This window comes from Pelodiscus sinensis, unplaced genomic scaffold (genome assembly GCF_049634645.1).
Source record: "Pelodiscus sinensis isolate JC-2024 unplaced genomic scaffold, ASM4963464v1 ctg41, whole genome shotgun sequence".
NCBI classification, from domain to species: domain Eukaryota; kingdom Metazoa; phylum Chordata; order Testudines; family Trionychidae; genus Pelodiscus; species Pelodiscus sinensis.
The window spans coordinates 1,436,864-1,459,093 of NW_027465993.1; the positions used below are offsets into that span (position 1 = coordinate 1,436,864).

At 58.7% G+C, this 22,230-nt stretch overlaps 1 protein-coding gene across 7 annotated transcripts in view; it reads right to left on the minus strand.

Moving 5' to 3' along the window:
- Positions 1-22,230, minus strand: part of KIF1A (kinesin family member 1A) — a 123,911-nt gene that overhangs the window by 57,591 nt on the left and 44,090 nt on the right. For all 7 annotated transcript variants that reach the window (XM_075917838.1, XM_075917837.1, XM_075917839.1 and 4 more), the window contains 14 exons: positions 21,368-21,433; positions 20,511-20,528; positions 19,784-19,859; positions 19,348-19,426; positions 18,834-18,976; positions 13,584-13,717; positions 12,037-12,116; positions 10,991-11,066; positions 7,914-7,993; positions 7,258-7,364; positions 4,543-4,626; positions 4,052-4,232; positions 3,829-3,901; positions 3,396-3,489 (listed from right to left, as the gene is read on the minus strand). In XM_075917838.1, the coding sequence (XP_075773953.1) occupies positions 3,396-3,489; positions 3,829-3,901; positions 4,052-4,232; positions 4,543-4,626; positions 7,258-7,364; positions 7,914-7,993; positions 10,991-11,066; positions 12,037-12,116; positions 13,584-13,717; positions 18,834-18,976; positions 19,348-19,426; positions 19,784-19,859; positions 20,511-20,528; positions 21,368-21,433 (1,291 nt within the window). The remainder of the gene's footprint in view (positions 1-3,395; positions 3,490-3,828; positions 3,902-4,051; positions 4,233-4,542; positions 4,627-7,257; positions 7,365-7,913; positions 7,994-10,990; positions 11,067-12,036; positions 12,117-13,583; positions 13,718-18,833; positions 18,977-19,347; positions 19,427-19,783; positions 19,860-20,510; positions 20,529-21,367; positions 21,434-22,230) is intronic.

The following is a 22,230-nucleotide window of genomic DNA, read 5'->3' on the forward strand; positions in this document are numbered from 1 at the left end:
GACATTCAGCCTGTCTAGGCTGGGCCAAATGTCGGGAAACCCCCTTCTTTCGGAAGCCCCTCGCTCCTTGTGGAACGCGGCAAACAGGGGCTGTCAAAAGAGCATGTTTGCCAGGAAAACTCCTGCAGTCTGGCTGGACCCTCACTGGGTTGAGACAGGAGGTGCAGGCTCTGGGGTGGGAATGAGGGATTTGGGGGTGGGAAGGGGTGAGAGGTACAAGCTCTGGGAGGGAATTTGGATACAGGAGGATGTGGAGAAGGGGACGCTGGCTCAGGATGGGGGCTCCCGGCTGGGGAGTCCTGGGCTCAGGTGAAGGATTGGGGTGCTGAGCAAGCCGCAGGCTTGTGGATGTGAGGGTGCAGGAGTTTGGGTTGGGTGTGTGAGGGTCAGACACTGATTTGCAGTGTGTGGACGGTGCAGAAGACTGGGGATGTGGGGGTGCAGGAGTATGGGGATGTGAGAGGCTCAGGACAGGGGGTTCCAGTGTATGTGTCACGTTACCGAATTGGAGGGAAGCAGCCAGATCACGGCTGCACCCATGGGGGGGTGTTGGCCCCAAAAATGGTATAAAAGGGGCCATGTGGGGTGTTGAATAGAAGCTCACTGTCTGCTAATCCTGTGTACACTGGTCATGTGATTGTATAATGTGTGTGTGTGTAGTTAGGAGTCTGTAATCTGTGTGGATACTGAATATTTCTCTGCATGTGGTTGAGCATTGGGCAGAGCCCGGCCTATGGATATGCTAACTAGCGAGGCCCTGTGGGACAATGGCACTGAATGGGCCAAGGACACACCTAAAGACTGAGGGCTGCCAGCAGGGAACACAGGGATAGGCCGCTGGCCAGGTGACCTGCTGCAGCCAAGAAGAGACCAGGAAGGAGGTATAAAGAGGCCATGTGGTGGACTCCATTTTTTGTCTTCAGCTCAGCACTTCATCCCAGAGGCAGCACTGCAGGGATTGAAGAGCCCGGAAGACCTGTGAACCCATCCTGATCGTAGGATGTGCAACAAGAACTTTTAAACCAGCAGCTGTAACATCTCTGCTAGAGCCTGCACCGAGGACTGGGAGATTCGATGCATGTAATGTACTATTCTTTAACAACCTTACTCTCAGGCTTTTCTTTCTTGTGATAATAAACCTTTAGTTTTAGATTCTAAAGGATTGGCCCAGCGTGATTTGTGGGTAAGGTCCAGAGGGTAAATTGACCAGGGATCTGTGGCTGGTTTCTTGGAACCGGACAGAACTTGTTCGGGGTAGGTGGGATTGGGTGCTAGGACCCCCCACCTGTGTATGAGGCCTGGGGCCATCTGGGGCACGGATATTGCTGGGGTGTCGGAGGGGTTTTGCTCGTGAGGCTTCAGGCAGGCAGCTGAAGCGCTCTGTGGGACTGGTTTGTGGCCTGTTTGGAGAGGTCACCAGTCCGGGGGCTGTAAGGAGCCCCGAAGTTGAGCAATTCGCCCTGAGCGGACGCCCTCAGCTGTGCCCAGACACGGCCTGGTCCGTCACACTGGGGCACGGATATTTCTGGGGTGTCGGAGGGGTTTTGCTCGTGAGGCTTCAGGCAGGCATCTGAAGCGCTCTGTGGGACTGGTTTGTGGCCTGTCTGGAGAGGTCACCAGTCTGGGGACTGTAAGGAGCCCCGAAGTTGAGCAATTCGCCCTGAGCGGACACCCTCAGCTGCGCCCAGACTCGGCCCAGTCTGTCACAGTATGATAGGCTCAGATTTGGAGTCGGGGTGGGGGATACAGGAGTGTTATGATGCTGTGGACCGATGGGGGCTTGGCCCCAATCGAGGGCTTGTTGGCCAGGGTTCATTTTTAAATAAAATATTATGTCAGACTCAAAAGGTTTCTACATTGTCTTTATTTCTGAGAGGGGCAGGGAACCTGTTTTGAGTCAGGGGTCACTGGCCCACAGAAAAGTCAGTCGGGGCCACACAAGTGAGATACAAAAACACAACCCCTCCAAACCCCTCAAACCTCACTCATGTGGCCCCAACTGTACTTGTGGGTGCTGGGACAGGGTTCTGGAGAAGGGTGCCAATGGGTGCTTGGAGAGAGGACAGGGTGCTTGTGGGTTCTGGGACAGGGTGCTGGGGCAGGGTGCCAATGGGTGCTGGGGCAGGGGACAGGGTGCCAGTGGGTGCTGGGGCAGGGTACTTGTAGAGGTCTGGGTGAAGGGGCGGGGACAGGGACTGATACCTGGGGATCCTGCAGCTGCACGCCAAGGCCCAGGAAGTGTGCGGGCTGCTCCCCCGTCCCCCAAACAGTGATGCAGTACCTGAAATGCTGGTCCGGCACATGCCTGATGCCTTCCTGTGCTGGGGGAGGGGGAGTCCCAGACCACACCAGCCCCAACCGCTGGGACAGCACGCGCCTTGCTTCTCTGTTCTCTACAGCAGCGCACGCCGCCTGAGTAGCTGGAGCCGGTGCAATCCTGGACCCTCACCCACTCCCCTGTAAGCAGGAAGGCAGCAGGGGAACAAAGTCCCCAGCGCGCGATGGATCGGCATTTTAGGTACCGCGCTGGCTGTTGGGGCAGTGGGGAGAGCAGCCTGCGCACTTCTGGGATCTGGCACGCAGCTGTAGAACTGCCTCCTGACCCTGCAGGAAGCCCGCACTACCTCCATGGTCCCTGGAGGTAGCATCAGTGCGGCCTGTATCTTGGGGGTGGGGGGTAACGAGGGGGGGCCAAAGCCTCGTGATCAACTGGTCAAGCCTCCAGGATCGACCAGTCAATCGCGATCGACAGGCAGGTGACCACGGCCCTAGATGCATAGTTACACTCTGCTGTCTGAAAGCACATACTGGCTGGAGCCATTTACTGAACAATCCCAATGTCTCTGAATCGGTGACCTGTGGTACCGGCATTGATAGATCTTCATTAGTTATCACTCCCCGACCTTTAGTATCACTGCAAACTCCATCATGACAATTGTGTGAGATCTGCTCTGGCACAGAAGCACTTGAGGAAATATGGTTTGCTCTTCTTGCCACCCATAAGCCAAAGACTCCCAAACATTGCTAGGGGTGGGGAGCAAGAGCCAATTAGAATACCAGCACTGATTGCGTTAAACTGTAAGGGCCTTATTCTTATTGACACTAAGGCCCTTTGGCAGTCTTAAAATGGAGCCGTGTAATTTATATCCACCTGACTGTCCCTTTACAGTACCAATGGGAGGTAAGTGCTGAGGCTTGGATGTAATCACACTGTAGCTTCACACACCTGCAGTTATCGGAGAGCAGAAAGTCTCCTCACGATACACAGGGATCGTCTTCCAGACTCGTGCCCGACCAGAGCCCTATGCCCAGGAAGTGTCATTGGCCAGCACAACTGGCTCATTCTCTCTCTCACAATTTATTTCAGTCACTCTCTGCTTTCACTCATCTCTTACCTTCATCTTCGGGCTCCTCCTCTTCTTCATTGGCCTCAGGATAATACCTGGAGTCCATCTGCTTCTGTAAAGCCTCCAGTTTACTCTCATAGTCCTGAGAGGAAGGGGGAAGATAAGGAAACAACCTGCAAACAACTGTCTTTTGACTTGGAGCACCCCTTCCTGCAGCAGGTCTCTCGCCAGCCATAAAACTGACTGACGGCTCCACTCCCTGCAGACAGCCGGCCAACGCCCCAGCTGTGGTCACTCGTTGGAACGGCCCCGGGACATGTGGAGACACCTGGTATTTCCAGCCTCGGTAGCATCTTCAGAAGATGCAGATCCACCTGCTCATGCCAGCACGCCATCCGTCATGTAGACAGAAGCTCACCCCATCTGCGACCAGCGCTGCTCTGACGAGACAGGCAAGACGCAGAGCGAATGCGCCACCTACCAGCCTCTGCTGCTCAAGAAGGTAGTTGGCCTCTTCTCTCTCCTTGCGATACTGGTCCTCCAGCTCCTGAAGCCTGGGAAGAATGAGGAAGGACAGAATGACAAAGCTGGAGTGAACCAAAGGTACTGGCAGACTCCCCATTTCCTTCCCTTCTGCTCCCCCTTTCCACGTTCCCCTCCCTCCATGACCCCTCATCTGCTCGGCCTCCCCCGGGCCTCCTCACCTCTGCTCCATCTCCTGCTTCATGTCGATGCCTTGTTTCTCCAGCAGCTCTCGCTGGGCAAAGGCCCAGTCCACTGGCTCCACAGGGGTCTCCGCACAGGGGGTCCGCTCCCGCTCCTGCCGAGCCTGCTCAGGGTGGTTGAATCGGAACACGTGGCTCTTCCCCATGATGATGCGGTTTCCTGTTGGGAGGGCAGCTCAGAGTTAACCAGGCAGGTCTCTGGGATATGCAGGAACCCAACTCGATGGCAAGGCTTGCGCAGCAGCATTTCCACCACCAAGGCCTCTCGCGCCCCACAACTTATGCCCCACTGACCAGAGCACGAGAGCAGGAGAAGCCCTGCCGTGACTGCACGGATGCCGCTAGACTGGAACCCCCACAGGGCGGCCTGGTGGGTTTCCGTAAGGGGACCGAAGTGAGTCAGAGGATAGAGCAGTCGGTCAGACCCTCGCTGGGCCCCTCTCCACCGCGGCCCTGGGAGCAGGACCTACCGGATCGCAGGACACTGGGTTCCATCACTTTTTTGCCATTGACGTAGGTGTCGGCCCCGTCACAAGGTTCCAGTGTTACCACCACTGCAGGGAAGGCACAGGAGAGAGAGACTGAGCCAGGAGGCATGTGAATGGCAGCAGAGGCCTGAGGGCTGCTGGTCTCTGATGGCATTGGCAATGCTGACTGTGTGTGCCCATGGGCTGTGACAGGCAGCGAGGGCATCGTGAGCCAGGGGACACCCTGCTCCCGACACGGAGCCAGGCCCGAGCGCGCACCATAACGTGTTTCAGAGGCATCCGTGAAACATCGGGCTGCTTCTCCGAGAGCCAGGGGGCTGCTGCTCTGAGCCCCGAGCTGCTTCCTGTCTCGACAGCCTGGTGCCTAAGGGCTGGTCAGTCTCCATCCTTTCCAACAGGGCAGGCCTATGCCACCCTCTCCCCCGTTATGTCATTGGCCTGTAGCGATGTGTCTCTTCGGTGCCCAAGTCCAGCCTGGCTCTGCGCACCGCAGGCTACCTGCCCTGCGCTCTTGAGCGTTAACCCGAGAGCCCCGCTCCCTCCCACACCACAGACAGTGTGGGGGCACTCACAGGGCAAAGCGCTATGCAGCCTGGGCAGGCGGGACAGCCCGTGATGCTCAGTAAGCCCTGGGGTGCTCCGGGGCCTCTTCGGCGGGGAGGCTGCAGGTAGCTTCCTGGACAGGCTCAAAGGGCCTGAGCCACCCCAGGCGTTACCCATCCACTGCGTTCTCCTGCGAGTGGGGGAGGGCAGGAAAGCCAACTCCGCCCTTAACCCTGCTGTGATTTGACAAGGCACTGCCAGCAGTCAGAGGCTGCTGCTCCCCTGGGCGGAATCAGTCGTGTGCTAGCAACCCCTCCCCTCGCAGCAGCTCCCAGGTCTGCCTGCCGCCTGTCCTCTGGCGACTGCGCTGGGTGTGGCGCAGGAAGGAGACCTGGCCTGCCGCACTGCACGGGCACAGGCCAAGGGAACTGGAACCGACCTGAGCTGCGCACACACGTGCTGGAACGAAGGTGTGAGGAGGGCTGACAGCTCAGTATTGACGTGGTTTCCATCATGCACAGGGCTGGTTCAATGGTTCCACGCCCCGGCCAGGCCCAGTGTGGACGAAGGCACAGTGCGAATCGCGTCTCACTCCTAGTCAGCCAACCCAGCTCCTGGCCTGAAACAGCCCCTGCTGTCCCGGTCTGACCCCAGCACCCCAACTCTGACAGGGCACAGCAGAGTCCTGACTCATTTCAACCCATGGTATTGAAGTATGCAAATGATCTAGAGGGAAGGCGTGAGGACCTGAGTAGCAAGCGGGCCCAATGTGGAAATGGGGTCTGGTCGCCTGTCTCCAAAATGACACCCCGGACGGCAAACAGCAGAACGCCCTGGAGCCGAGCGGCAGGTCCCGCTCTGCTTGGCCAGGGACACCTGCTACTGAGCCAGGTCTATGCTGGGGGAGAAAGTTGACCTAAGAGACATGACTCCAGCTATGTAAATTGCCTGCGCTTGACTTCCTGCGGCGTCCCCGCTGCGGGAGAAACTCTCCTATCGACTTCCCTTATTCCTCCTGATCCTGTGGAGGGCTGGGCTTGACGGGGAGCCATCAGCAGTCGATTTAGCTGGACCTTACTAGACCTGCTAAATCGAACCTCCGCAGCGTCGATCTCCCAGTAGGGAGAGCCAAGCCTGGTTCTAGGGCTTGGACCATGCTCCTCTCGAAGCGACAAAAGGCGTTCTCAAGGACTGTGCACAGGCACGGCTCTGACAAGAGAACCAGAGCCTGAGGCTCCAGCCTTTCCACTACTCAGTCCCAGACAGGGCCGGCACTAGGGAAAATGGCGTCCTGAGCAAAGTTGTGTTTTGGTGCCCCCAGCCCTGCGGGCATAGCATCACCCACTCCCTCCCCAGCCCAGGCACCCCCATTCTGTGCCCCTTTACTCCCTCTGCACAGTGCCCCCTTCAGCTCAACCCTGCACTTCCCTCCCACACTGCCCCCTGTCCAGTATCCTCCACCCTCTTTGCCTAGCAACACCCATGCTCAGATGCCCTCGCCCTCTGGCTCAGGCACCCTGGGCACAGCCCAGTTTGCCCAGCCCTATGGCCAGTCCTGATCCCAGAGATTTAGCCCCCGCTTCCTGCAAGCAGGCGAGTTTGCTGGGCTGCCGGGTCTGCAGGAGGGATGGCCTCAGACAATGCCGAATGCCGTCAGCCAGGGAATCAGCCTCCATTGCTCGGGCGTGTCTTTCCCAGCCATCTTCTCTGCTTCCTAACTTGCCTTCCAATGGCCTCTCCTAGCAACCACCCATCGCCCCCGGAGAGGTTCTTCTGCACTTCTGCCAGCGGAGTGGCTTTGCCAGGCCCCAGTGCCCTGCCCTGCCTGGCCCTCTGCCTTGCAAGGGCTGCGAAGCCCATTTTGACCAGGGAAGCTGGCATAGCGAGGAGACTGGTCTGAATGACCGGACCCAGGAGACAGGGGAGATATCACAGCCGATCCTGCATTCCCACGCACCCCACCTGCACAAGCAGCTAGAGAAGAGGTGCCCTCCTTCATGCCTCTTGGCAAGCGTCAGTGCCCTAGCCCTGGACATGAGTGGGCGCTGGCGTGCCCTGGCCGCACGCCCTGAGCAGGGGCTGCAGGCAAGCAGGGGTGGAAGAGAAATGGGCGCGAGCCCAGAGTGTGGGCGGAGGGGCTCGGTTTGAAGGTACCTTCGCCACTGCCCTTGGTGTTGCTGCGGAAAATGCAGTGTTCCTCCTTAATGAAGTGTCCACTCAGCACGATGTCCTGCCTCCTCTCAGCATCCTCTCGGCCGACCCTGCGGGCAGACACAACCTCAGGGGGGTTCCCTGTTCGCACCCGCAGGGCTTGGGCCAAAGCCCGTGGAGAGTCATTCCAGCTACTGGAACGGGCTGTCCCAGGAGAGCCTCACTGAGAGCCAGGCCAACAACTCCGCTGGTGAGTGGGCAGGGAAACCCAGGACGGTTGGCACGCCGCTATACGCAGGTTAGAGCATCTCTGCCAGGAGTGGAACGAGAATCTGCAGCTGCCCCCTCAGTTCACCCGAGTCGCCTGGGGCCAGAGCTTCCACGCCCAGCCCTAGGGAGGGACATTCTCCCGCAAGGACGGTGCAATCTGGCTCCCCTTCACCGGCAGCACATTCAACCCACGGGATTCCCTTTCTAGGCACTCCTCCGGGAAGGCCAGCCAGAGCTATGGGGCATGCCCAAGAGGCCACCACATCTGGCCCCCTGCTCAAAGCCGGACGACCCCCCACTAAATCAGGGCTCTGAAGTTCTCTGGGACTGAGTTCCATAGCAACAAAGCACCCCGATGCGACGTGTTTCTGCGGCAGGTACAGCCTCACCTGGTTATCCCATCCTTAATGTAGTAGAGCAGGCATTCAGACATCAGCGGGTCCTCGTTCAGGTTGACCAGGTGAGGCGTCTGCAGGGAAAAAGCAAAGGGTCAAAGGCGCCCTCAGAACCCACGGCAGACACTGACTGATGTCCCAGGACACGGCCACTGAACAGGCTGCTCCGCTGCGTGGTGCCCCCACTCGCTCCTGCCCCAGCGTAATTCAGGGGGAGAACATTTGGGGTAGGGATTTTCAAAGGTGCCCAAAGAGGATCAGGTGCCCAACTCCCATTGGCATTCACCGAACTCGTAATTCCTTGGATAGTCCCTGCCAGCCTGACCTGTGCCTCAAAAGCTGATTCAAATCAAAACAGAAGCTGGGAAGCTGAGCTGGGCTCTGGCTCACCTCTGCCCTGCATCTCAACAAGCCACGTACTTTTACACCAAGTCCATTCACAACAGGCTCCATTCACACCTGCTTTGCACTAGTGCCAGTGATGGCACCACGTGGAGGTGAGGGAAACGAGCTCTGCTCAGCACTGACCTTGCTTCTCTAAGGGGGCTGGCAAGGGTAAGACATTGGCCTCAGCTGGTTGTGAGAGCCCAGGGACATGGGCACACTGCTGTACTGCCTCCTTGGAGCTAGAGCGGAGATTCCTGGCCTCCCCAAAACATGGTACAGCTGGCCAAGCCCTCCAGCATACACCTAGCATACCCCAAATGGCCAAGGAGCTGCCCTCGGTGCTGGAATTTTAGCTGCCAGAAGCAGAGCACTTCTGGGAGCAAGCTCACGCAGTTATGATCTTACACCTCACTGAGCCCTGCGAGATCCTCTAAAATCACAAGCACAAAACCAGTGTAAATGGCACGCAAAGGGGATCAGAAATGTCCCGCATGCACAGCAAACAGTGAACACACGCTCAGGAGCAGAGGGCTGTTTATCAGAAGATGGAGATTACAGATCTCAAGCAATTCCCAATGTACAGGATTAGATGATTCCTGAGTTGGGTCCCTAGGCCCTCCCTGCCTCACACAAGGAGAAAGCGTTAACTATTGGAGAGCCAGGAGTGGCCAAAATGCTTCCTCTGCATCCTCCACCCAAACTACTACAGCCCGGTTGCGATGCATGATGTGATCACGTCTTTCCTCCGCCTCATGAAGCTGGCTTCTTCCTCGTCTCCCCTGCCGTTCTCCCATAAACTGTCCTGCTTAGCAGCCCCGCTTCACCCAGAGCTAACCGGGGCGACTGCTCCGGTTTTCATTAGGATATCGTACAAGTGTCAGTGGACAAGAATCGCTGTAACGGGGCGTAACATTCACCTCCCTGTGCCGCACCTGAATAAGGGGCTGAGCTCCGGTTAACGACCCCACAACTCAACAGGAGCTGCTGGCTGCACAGCACTTTCTTATCCATCCAGGTGCCTGAATGCTTCATTATAGGGATCCACTCTTGCAAATGGCCTCACTTTGCTAGCGTCTAACCCTGGGATCACAGGGGGAGGAAGGAAAGTGATGCTGGTCCCCATTTTAAACATGGCAACTGAGCCTAAATGACCTACTTGCCCATGGCATTCAGGCAGCCTGATAGAGCATGAACCTGAACCAGGTTTCCTGCACCCCAGGGCTGTGTCTAGACTGGCCAGTTTTTCCGGAAAATCAGCCACTTTTCTGGAAAACCTTGCCAGCTGTCTACACTGGCCACTTGAATTTCCACAAAAGCACTGACTTCCTACTGTAAGAAATCGGTGCTTCTTGCGGAAATACGATGCTGCTCCCGTTCGGGCAAAAGTCCCTTTTGCGCAAAACTATAAGCCCCTATAAGAAACATCCACCTGCCAGGGCTACTGCCCAGACCCTGGCCAGGCAAGTCAGTCACTGCAAAGAGCACAAAGGAGGAGGTCAGGGTAGAACGTGATCTCTTCTCCCTGGTGGCCAGCTGGCATGGACAAGGAATGGACGTGTTGTGGGCAGGGGTGATTTTCTGCTCACTCGTGCTCTTACACTCGGGTGCCTCAACACCAGCCTGCTAGAGGCAGGGAGCAGAGAGCTTATGCCAGCCCAGCAACCTTCTGCAGCCCCTCGCCCCTAAGCTGCCTGCGCAGAGCACTAGTGACAGTCCACGAGAGCACAGGCAGACGTGGAAACTCATTCAGCTTGGGACCTTTCTCAGGGTTTACAGGGCGCATGTATTAGCTCGCCCTCTGTGAAGCTGCTCCCAAAGGGAACTGGCTGCATAATGCAGCAACAAAGACACGTTCTTCGGTCTCGTTCCTCTCCCTGGGCTGGGCTTCCAAGTCTTTCAAAGCCAAACCGCATAGCCACCAGCTAGAGAGTTCAGACCGCTTTCTACCCCAGGATAGCTTAGGGGTGTTCACTCCAGCTCTGCCCTCCAGACCAACCTGCTTGGGGGGATGCACCCCCACGCTTTCTAGGAATACATCCTGGGGCCTAACAGGCAGTGGCTAAAAGGGAAAAAAACCAACTGAAATATGTAGCCATCGGGGGTAGGGACTGTGAGTTATTAGAATACCTGGCACACTTAGGGCATTTTTACGGCATTAATAATATTTTGGTGTTTTCAACCCAGGATTAAGGCCTGGCCTATTCTATGGCAAACTGGGCCCACATCCTGTACCAAGGAATCTGCTGCAGAAACCTGGTGTTCCAGACAGGTAATTCAGGAGCTACTTCATTAACATTGGAAAATGAAGGTTTTTATAAACTGCATTTAAAAAGCAATCACACAATCATTCCAGGAACCCCCAATTCTCCAGTAAATTCTCCATCTGGAGTAGTGTGGCAGGCAACCTGAGCATGGGAGGGGGAAATGAGTTGGGTGTTTCTATTAGAATGATCTTTAATGAAACAGCGAACAGGACTGACGTGTCAAGTGGCATCTTCACGTTTCACAGCCAACACCCGCCGAGCTAGAGGAGACAGTACGCGTGTCTCAGGGTGATCTGAAGTGAGACGGACTAGCAGGCCTTCTGCAGAGAGGGATTTCCAAAGTGCTACTGCTGGGCCGTCGGTATATTTTGGGAAGGGCCTGTTCGCTGTGGCAGAAGAGATTACAGGAATCCTACCTACCTTTTTAGGCGAGAACACGCCCAGCGTGCCTCCATCTTCCCTCATGGCCACGCCCATTTCTGCCAGCAAAGCTTCCCTGGGCAACAGCAAAAGCAAAACTGTCAACCTGTGGCGTTAGTTTTTTGCATCAGAGCAGCGCCTAGAGAAGCCAGCTGTGGTCAGGATTCCACTGTGCTAAGGGCTGCACGGGCACCGGCCCTGCCTCAGAGCTCACAGGCCAGCTGGGAACAGGACAAATCGAGTGCATGGAACACGGCAATGGAAGGAGAAGGGCAAAGGCGGACACAGGCAACCGTGAGAGGAACACGGGATTACGTAGCCTAGGGTGGGCTTTGTGAGATGTTTGTGTAGTGCTGGGATAAATGGCCCCATCATGACAATTTGATTAAACAATTACGCCAACAAGCAAGATGGATGATTTCAGTAGTTCCATTTCCTTAAAGTCCTCTAAGGTACGGCGCGCGCGTGTGCGCATGCACACGCACACGCACACGCACACAGCTAGTGCCAGCTATTTGAGACTCTCAAAGCACCTTACTTGTGTGAATGAGGAAGGACTCAGCAGTGTAGTACTACTAGCTCCGTGCTACAGGCAGGGGAAATCAAGGCAGAGAGAGATAAACTGACTTGCAGGAGGTCACAAAGGAACCTTGCAGGCTGATTTAGTGCCTTGCCAACAAACCCATCTGCCTCCTCCCGTTGGAGACGTGATCACGGCATTGAAATGGTTGGACGGGGACTGACTCATCTCAGTCACTTCTGTCCCCTCACACCTGACGGTGAGCAGGTGCCAGGTCAGCACAGCTGGGGCTACGCAGTGCCCCCAGCAGGAGGCAGTAGATGAGGAGTGTCAGCCATGCCACTGGCGAAACTGGGGCACGGCCTGACGACAGAAACGGGAACGACCCGGGCTGCTGGTACCGCTATCAGCCTGCACAGACAGCTGACGTCACCCCAGCAACCCCACTGAGGGCAGGCACAAAGGTGCATACAGTGTGTGGACGCTGCGAGTGCCTGGGTCCTACAGGCACCGCTGCTGTACTCACCTCTCCATGCGGATTGCTTCCGTCCTCCGCAGCTTTTCTTCCCAGGTCTCGTTCAGCTCCGCGATGATCTTCTCCGTTTCCTGGCAAGCAGAGTTTAAATGTTGGGGGGTTGCGGCTGCTGCTGCCACCCTTGGCAGCAGAACTGCAAATCCTCTTTTCAGCTTTACTCCAGAGCCCCTTTTCTGCGCTGGTCACCGTGACAGCAGCATCTCCTAGTCACACCCCACAATGGACACAAGGGAGACTGCTCCGCTTCCTGGCTGCAGGACACGAATCACCGGGAAAAGGCAGGGTAAGAATTTCCTCAACAAACCCCTGCGCCAGCATTGGAAGAGAACACGTCAGGAAAGCAGGTGGACCTTTGCCATTCAGCATGGGCAGGTCTGGGCCCCACACTGCAGCCAGCTGGCTCACCAGTGTCAGTGATGGCTCCAGCAAAACTCTCCCAACAGTGAAAAAAGAAAAAGCTTAAAAAACAAGTGGTCCTGTAGCACCTTAGAGACCAACAAAAATACAGATTGTTTCGTGAGATCTCGGGGTGCAACCCACTGAAGAAGTGCTACAGGACCACTCCTGTTTTCAAGTTACAGACTAACACAACTACCCCTCCGAGACGCCCACTAGTGAGTGTAAAGAACAACAAATGGTCTGGCAGCACTTCAGAGACTAACAAAACATGGATCATGAGATTTCGTGGACAGGGCCCACTTCTTCAGTTACCTGGAACTGCAGTGCCTAGAAAACCTCTGGCCTAGAAAAAGACAGTTACCAACTTTTCTGTAACTGTTGCTCTTCAGACGTGAGTGTGGGTTTCAACACGTGGCTAATCGGGCAGCCATCTTTCCTGTGCCCTTCTCCCAGCCTGAGAGAGGGTGACTGGTGGGTACAGGTGGAGTGAGGCCGAAACCCCGAGTCTGAGGCGAGCCTCGGCACCGGGCGGAGGAATGCCCCTCCAGACAAGGAGAGCTCTCTTAATCCCTCGGCCAAGCTGACTGAAACGCTTCCACAACCCCTGCCAGTAACAACGAAGCAGAGATCCACCACGGAAACCTTTGCCAAGGCAGAGGGAAGTTCCAACAGCCGTCCCGGGGGGCAAGACGGAATTCAAGGGCGGGGGTTCAGCACTTCTACCCATACGACGGGCACGCAGCATCAGGGCCTGCCAGAGCTGGCCAAGAGATGCCGCTAGGGAAAACACTGCGCCAGCATGCGCAGGGCACGCGCCCCTTGCTTGGAGCAGAACGTGCACGCACTCGGAGAAGAGCTGAGCTTCTGGAGGCTTTCTAATCTGTGAGGAACTCCCCAGGCCTTCTTGGGAGCCTGGACTTCACTCAGGGCCTTCAGTAAAGCTCCTGCTTGCCCACGTTCATGGCTGCCTAAGAAGCTGGTGGCTGCAGGCGATGATCGTGGAGATGCACAAACCAAACTGCAGCGCCAGGGCTGTTACAGTCACCAGCCACAGACAGAAAATGGGTCTGTCGCAAGGCCAAACATCTTCCATCTTCCCCTAGCCTCAGTGCAGCACACGTGTGTCCACAGGCCCTTACCTTCAGCCTCTCGATGGCCTCTTCGCTGCCCGGAGCAAACATGATGCGTTCGTGGAGGCTGGAGACGGAGGCAGCTCGGCTGGACAAGGCGGAGAGCGAGGACGAAGGGCTCATCCCCACTAAGGCATTGGTCACTGTGGAGAGATTGTCAGGGCGTTGACTCAGTTCGGCCAGGCTACGGTTACCATTATTGTTCTCACAGTCGGTCATGTCTACGGGGCAGGGACAGGCAGGAGGAGGGGGACACATGGACAGGAAGAAGGAAAAGAAAGAGAAAAGAAAGACAGTTGGGAAAAAGTGACAGTGCGGTGAGGAGAAAGCTAGAAATTAAAACACAGAGAAACACACAGAGCCATGTGCTAGTGTCGGGGCCAGGGGCGCTCACACCGTCACACTCACACTCACACACAGATACACACAGAGCCATGTGCTAGTGTCGGGGCCAGGGGCGCTCACACCGTCACACTCACACTCACACAGATACACACAGAGCCATGTGCTAGTGTCGGGGCCAGGGGCACTCACACCGTCACACTCACACTCACACAGATACACACAGAGCCATGTGCTAGTGTCGGGGCCAGGGGCACTCACACCGTCACACTCACACTCACACAGATACACAAAGCGCCATGTGCTAGTGTCAGGGCCAGGGGCGCTCACACCGTCACACTCACGCAGAGATATACACAGAGCCATGTGCTAGTGTCGGGGCCAGGGGCACTCACACCGTCACACTCACACTCACACACAGATACACACAGAGCCATGTGCTAGTGTCAGGGCCAGGGGCACTCACACCGTCACACTCACACTCACACACAGATACACACAGAGCCATGTGCTAGTGTCGGGGCCAGGGGCGCTCACACCATCACACTCACACTCACACACAGATACACACAGAGCCATGTGCTAGTGTCGGGGCCAGGGGCGCTCACACCGTCACACTCACACTCACACACAGATACACACAGAGCCATGTGCTAGTGTCGGGGCCAGGGGCACTCACACCGTCACACTCACACTCACGCACAGATACACACAGAGCCATGTGCTAGTGTCGGGGCCAGCAGCACTCACACCGTCACACTCACACTCACACACAGATACACACAGATACACACAGAGCCATGTGCTAGTGTCGGGGCCAGGGGCACTCACACCGTCACACTCACACTCACACACAGATACACACAGAGCCATGTGCTAGTGTCGGGGCCAGGGGCACTCACACCGTCACACTCACACTCACACAGATACACACAGAGCCATGTGCTAGTGTCGGGGCCAGGGGCACTCACACCGTCACACTCACACTCACGCACAGATACACACAGAGCCATGTGCTAGTGTCGGGGCCAGGGGCACACACACCGTCACACTCACACTCACGCACAGATACACACAGAGCCATGTGCTAGTGTCGGGGCCAGGGGCGCTCACACCGTCACACTCACACTCACGCACAGATACACACAGAGCCATGTGCTAGTGTCAGGGCCAGGGGCGCTCACACCGTCATACTCACACTCACGCACAGATACACACAGAGCCATGTGCTAGTGTCGGGGCCAGGGGCGCTCACACCGTCACACTCACGCACAGATACACACAGAGCCATGTGCTAGTGTCGGGGCCAGGGGCGCTCACACCGTCACACTCACACTCACACAGATACACACAGAGCCATGTGCTAGTGTCGGGGCCAGGGGCACTCACACCGTCACACTCACACACAGATACACACAGAGCCATGTGCTAGTGTCAGGGCCAGGGGCGCTCACACCGTCACACTCACACTCACGCACAGATACACACAGAGCCATGTGCTAGTGTCAGGGCCAGGGGCACTCACACCGTCACACTCACACACAGATACACACAGAGCCATGTGCTAGTGTCGGGGCCAGGGGCGCTCACACCGTCACACTCACACTCACACACAGATACACACAGAGCCATGTGCTAGTGTCGGGGCCAGGGGCACTCACACCGTCACACTCACACTCACACACAGATACACACAGAGCCATGTGCTAGTGTCGGGGCCAGGGGCGCTCACACCGTCACACTCACACTCACACACAGATACACACAGAGCCATCTGCTAGTGTCAGGGCCAGGGGCGCTCACACCGTCACACTCACACTCACGCACAGATACACACAGAGCCATGTGCTAGTGTCAGGGCCAGGGGCGCTCACACCGTCACACTCACACTCACACACAGAGCCATGAGCTAGTGTCGGGGCCAGGGGTGTTGCTGCACCCCACCCCCCATTCTAGCTTGGTGGGATCAGAGCCGGGCAGGGGGCACGTCTGGGCTGGCTAATGGCTAAACGGGCAGCAGAGCCTTTCGGCCCCAATCCGGCCGGATGTTGGGAAGAGCCGAGGGCCCTCTGTGAAACTCAGTGCGGGGGTGTTACAATGGGAACTGCCGGCTCTGGCCCCAACGAGCTCTTGGGGGCAGGGCCCGGCGTTTTATCCCGTGTCTGTGCCAGGCCCTAGCAGCACTGGGCCCTGGGCCGCGACTGAGGCTCCCACCACCCACGGACCTAATCACAAGATCGGTGGCTCAGGATTCCTTTGGCTGGGCTGGTTTGTGCCTGTTCCCCAGGAACCCTGAAGTGTCGGGTGTTTCGTTCCTTGGAGCATTAGTCTGAACCTGGGATCCAGGAGGGCCGGAGGTGATTCACGCGGGGGAGGGGGGAGCTCACGCAGCGGCCCCATGTCCAAAAGGCTCGCCTCTTTGCGCAGGAGGCTGCCAGGAGGCCGCAGGGGGAGCCTAAGCAAGAGCCAAAGCCAAGCGAATGGAGTGGCCATCACTCGCTGAGGGCTGGAGAAAAGGAGCAGCAGAAAGGTGCCTTTGCCTGGGGCCCTGGCGCTGCGATCCGCCCCAGAAGGTGGAGTTGGGCGGAACGTGGCGGGGTGAGAGCCCCAGGGACCACGCCCCTCGGGGATCACTCCCCACAGCACCGCCATGGCGCTGGTAGCGTGGGCCTTGAACGTACGTGGAAATGGCCATCGGGGATGGGAGCTGAGGTTCGTCTAGCCTGGTCTCTGTCACAGCAGAGCTTCTACCTTGCTACTCCACCCACCAGAGAGCCAGATGGACTTACACCTGAGACGTCTCTGCCCTGCTCACTTACTGCTCTGGCAATGTGCTCAGAGGAACAATGGAGCCACCAGCCCCCTGTGGCTAGGAACCCAGGCCAGTCCTGGTGCATGCTCCCTCTTGGAGGAAGCTCAGGGCAGGGGCAGGGGAGCTGTAGCTCTCCCTCTCCAGTACGGCTCCTTATTGGCTTTCAAAACATTGCTTCCAGCTTCCTCCTTTCCTCCTGCCTTGGGTCAGACATTACCTGGCAAACAGCCTGTCGTGCCCTGCAGACTCTAGTGCTCTCTGTGCTCACGCACATGCCCTGGCGGGCCCAGGGCAGGACCAAAGGGCCACTCCCCCGAAACCAGCAGCCCAGGCCAGCGTCTCCTGAGGAACGGGAGTCTGGCTCCAAAGTCTGTCAGGGCAGGCATCTGCTACAGGGCTGAGGTCTGCACCTGCACTAGGCCCTCATCAGCCTGGCAGTCATGGGCTGTTTCTCTGCCAGACTGACACGGATTCTCACTATGCCACTGACCATGGACGCCAGCTGGATGGTCCATGGCTCTGTTACAGGGACAGCAGGGCCTCCCAGCATGAAGCCAGCTCCCTTTGTCAAGGCAGGACTAATGAACCACAGGTTGAACCTCTCTAGTCTGGCAACCTCCGCGGTCCGGTCTGATGTTAGTTAGCCGGCTGTCTGTTCATCATGGTGTGGCCACGTTTCCCAAGGCCCCAGGCATTTCTTTCCAGCCGTGGCTCTGTGTTCTGTGCTGTTCTTTGGCTCCGATTTACCCCTACAAGTCTCCAAGAGCCCAGGCGGCAGTGGAAGTGCCGGTGATGCTGCTAGACAATATGACCTCCCGCTGTCGGGCAAATTCTCTGGTTCGGCACCGGTCAGGACTGGAGGGTCCCGGACTAGAGAGGGTCGACCTGTCGTTCAGTAGCCCTGCAGGTCCCAGTACAACCAGCACCAGGGTCAGTGCTGGGAGCAGCTGTGATCTTACAGCATCGGCAGGCAGCAGAAAACTCTGTGCCTGTAGTTTGCCAGCAGAGCCAGTCCTGGAATCGGGAAGGGCCCTGGGCCTAGCAGAAGCAGCCACGGCACGGAAGCAGCAGGAACCATGGTTACAGCAGGGAGGAGAGAGGCCCAGGGAGTTCCCAGGAAACCTGCCCTGTCTCACGTTCCTCAGCTAAGCCCTGGGGGCACTGGGGGACATTGGCTCCAGGCCCACCCAGGCACTGACTGGGAGAAGCTGGCTGGCCTCAGTCTGGCTTCCCAGAACCACCTGCCTGGGGCTGCACTACCTCTGGTGCAGAGATGACCCCGACTTTGAGGATGTGTGGGGCCTGACCGCCCCGCGCTCACCACGTCAGCCCCAGGACCCCAGCACGTGGCGCTGCGGGATCTGGGCGAAGCACAGGCCACGGGTGAGCCTCCTCGTGAGGAAAGCAGCGCGTACCGCGCCGGGGTGGGCACTTGCCCGAGCCCCTCAGTGCTCCCTGCGCCCTTGGGCCGGGGCTGAGCCTGGCAGCTCTCCGGCTAAGCACTGCGGCAGGGCACTGCTGGGGAGGAGCAGATGGCCACCCAACACCTGCACTGCTTTGCCATGCTGCAGGCATGTTCCCCTGCTGCGACCGAGCCTCGGCAAGCGCTGAAGCACACAGAACACACATGGGAAATACACACATTTAGGTCCTCCTGGAGCAGTGCTAGCTACGGGAGAGAGGAGAGGAGAGGGAAGAAAGACAAAGAAAACAGAACAAGAGAAGGTTCGTCTCTACGGGACACAGGCCCAGAGGAGCGGCCACACCCTGAGCCAGCCTGGGGACCTCTCCCTGGGAGCAGTGCAGGGAGCGCTCAAAGCAGAGCCTGGCTCTTGGCTGGGACAGGAGTCCTGGGACTGGCAGCACAAAGCTGTGGAGGCCCCTGCCAGGGTGCCCAGGACCGCGGTGATCCCTGCTGTCAGCAGAGTACCCCCGACAGGCTGCGGCAGAGGCGCGGCGTCAGGGAACGGGGATGCCGGGGCACAACGGGCGGGCATGAGGGTGGCCGAGGAATGGCCTAGCCCAGACCACTGAGGTCCAGAGAGCTGCACCTCAGTGTTCTGCGGCAAGGCCCAGCCCCTGGCGAGAGCCCGCGAGGTACGCACTGTCGATGATGTCGCCAAGGCCCTGGGAGTAGAGCAGGTCTCTCAGACGAGCCACCTCATCCTTCAGCTCCCTGATCAGCTTATTGTTGGGGTCCTCGTTAATGACAGCGTTGCATCTGATCTGCTTGGCACGGTCAGCGTACCTGCAGGCCGGGACACCCGGTGAGGCAGCCTGGGCACTGTCCAGGTCTATCGATACACCCGCGCGAGGCCTGGCTCTGCCAGAGGCCTGCTTGGCCCAGCTCAGAGCCGTGGCCGTCGGGCCAGGAGGCCCCAGCCAGCAGCCCAAGGGAGCGTCAGCGTGGCTGGGTGCCGCGCAGGGACGGTGGCTGGAGGGGGAGGGCAGTGCTCTGTAACGCTGCGCCCGAGGGACTCCCCTCCGCTGCTTTGGGGCTGGCACGGGGCCATGCTAAGTGCTGTCAGCGAGGGACAATGGGGCAGGAGGGGTGAAGGCAAGAGGAGCAGGGTGTCCCAGCCTGGCAGGGCGCGGCAGGCCTGCTGTCACAGAGCCTACCTTAGAGTACTGAGGGTCTCGTCGTAGTTGATATCAGCAGGGCTGAGAGCAGCAACCATCGCAGTCCTGGAGTTCCCGCCTGCCACAGAAAACACCCCGGGGCACCATGAAGTAGGCCTGTTCTGGGCCCTCTCGGTTACCCCCCTTCTCTCTGCGTCCCCTCCTGCCAGATCATCCCGGCTCTTCTGCCCACAGAGCGCACCTGCCAGCCAGTGGCCCCCCGCAGCCCCCAGCTCACCCGCCACCCGCCAGTGCTCTGAAGGAGCCGGCAGGTTATCCTGCCCTGGCAAAGGGTCTCCGGGCGCCGCAGGCAGAGGAAGAGGGAGCAGCTGAAGAGCGGGCAGGAGTTAGGGGCCTCTGGAGGTCTGTTGCCTGGATATTCAGTGAGTTAAGGCCAGAACTGGGCAAACAACATGGACTAGACTCCTTCCCTCACCCAGGTTTTCCCGGAGGAGCCAGGTCAGCACGGAGTCCCGGTACGGGATGAAGTCCGTCTTTTTCTTCTTTTTGTTCTGGAGGGAGAGAGCACAGCAAGGAGATCAGACTCCTCGCTCTCTTCAGGAGTGGCGGACGCCCAGTCAGGACCGAGCCGGGGCCTTCGCTAAGTGGCCGAAGCACACGCCGGAGTTTCCGCTGGCAGCCATCTACGATCCAGATCGCGAAGGAGCCAAAGCCTGGATGCTGGCGAGTGATCTACACCCAGCACTCCTTCGGGAGCGTCTGTCTGAGACTCTCTGCTTTGGCGTGGACCGTTCCGTTCCCCCCGCCGCCAGCCAGGCTGTCGGGTCCAGTAGATCGGACACTAGCCAAGGACTTGGGCCCAAGTCTCCTTGTGTGACCTTGGCAAGCCGCTTGGCCTCCTGCCCTCCCCAAAAAGATTTCACTCCCTGCATGGCCTCTAGCTCTGGCCTGGCCCTGCAGCAGAGGGGACAGCCCGAGGAGCCGCCTACGCGCCCGCCGAGCTCAGGCTCTCCTCTCCAGCACAGCTGCTCCACTGAGCTCCCACTCCCAAAGGCAGCTGGGGCAGTGCTAAGGCCTCCTCCTCGCCTGGCCTGGCTCTTTGAATGGCCCCGGAATTTCAGAGCAGAGCTGGAAACAGCCTGGGCCTGGGCTGCAGGCCTGTCACCCCCTCCCTGCCCAGCCCAGGCCCCCAGAGCACGTACCTTATTGGGCCCCGAATCCTGCAAGGAAACCAGAGACATCATTTGCCACTGCATGAGCACGGGAGCCAGAGCCGGCTTGCTCCAGCCGGGACAAGGAGCTGCAAGTTCCCCTCCCCCTCCAGGAGAACCTTTGGCTTCCCCGAGAGGAAGAGCTGCCCGCAGAGAGCAGGCGGCGCCCGGGCTGTGTGCGGCTCGCAAGCAGCAGGAACGAGGAACCCACGCCACTCACCCCTCCGGGGCAGGCTGTGGCTCAGGGCACGGGACTGGGCGTGACCATTAAAGGGTGGTAGCACCTTAAACACAACGGGCGAACCCGAGCGCGTAGGCTGGGAAAAGGCCAAGCCAGACGGAGCCAGGGGAGGGATCGCCAGAGCCACGACGTGAGCAAAGTGGGGAGAGACGCCATGATCCTGGCTCCATTTCCCATCTTGCCTGGCTGCCTAATGGCTCTAGCGTCTCTGCATCTGTCCATGTGTATCCGTCAGTGAGCCCCGATGCCCCCCCAGGCACATGCAGCCAGCACTCCCGCCAGACCCCTGCAGTGTGGATACTGCCAAAGGTTGCCCCGCTCCCGGCAGGACCCCTCAGCAGCACAGGCCACTCTTCACCACCGGGGGGGGGGCAGATCTCCTTGGGCCCTGGGAATAGGGCTGTTTGCCCCGCACGCCTCTTCGCTGGCTCATTCCTGGTGCACCTGCCTCGGAGGGCACTTCACAGTCATTACACCGGGGTTACGTGGGCTGAGCACAGCCCCGTCGCCTGGAGCGAGCCTTAGCCAGGGCCGAGGCCCAGAGGTGAGCCAGTGCTCCCGGGCTGCCGAGCACCGTCCTGGGTACCCGCCCCTCCCGGCCACCTACCATCTCAGCCAGCGCAGAGATGACCTTCCCCAGCGTGGTCAGAGACTTGTTGATGTTTGCTCCCTCCTGTTGAAGGAAGACAGGACACCGTGGCCTGGAAGCCAACTGACAGAGGCCCTGACACCTGCTCAGGGACCTGTGGGGCTCTGCAGCTCGGCACAGCAGCCAGGCCCACTCCACAGATGGGTCGTGCACCCAGCTTACACGGCCTCCCTGCCACGAAAGGCTTTGCACGGGGCGGGGGTGATACAGCGCGGTGCTGGGCACGGTGCTGGGCTGTGGGCGACCCCTACTGGCCTGTGTCTGTGAGCACGGCCCGGGGGGGGCGCCTGAGGAACCGCAGGTCACATAGAGACCCAACGGGTTCTCACCTGTCGAGGGAAGGGGCTGCATGGAGGAAGGGAGCGGTTTGGAGTCAGTCTGGCTGGGCAAACACGGAGAGAAGAGACTAAGCGGAGCGCTGGGAGGCCAGGGCCGGTGGACCCCACCCCAAGGGGGCTGAGGCTGCCTGGCCCTGACTCCTGTAACCACAGTGCGTCTGTGCTGGGCTGTGTCCTGGAGGAGCAATAACCCCCCGTTCTACCGGCTGGCGGAGCCCCGTCTTGCTGCAGACGGGTGCAGGCTCGGAAGGGCCCCGTGGGGAGCAGTGCTTGTGGCGGGTTAACGGCTCAGCAGGGCATCCTCGCGGGCACTCCGCTGCCTGAGAGCTAGGGCTGTGACAGTGTCACTGGTTACCCCATGAGCCTGGGCTCACTGATGAACGTGCAACCCCTGCCCCCACGTGCTGCCTCTGCACCCCCGGGGAATCGCTGCCTTCTCAGCAGTGACGTGATGACACGACTCAGCCCAAAGGAAGGGGCCCA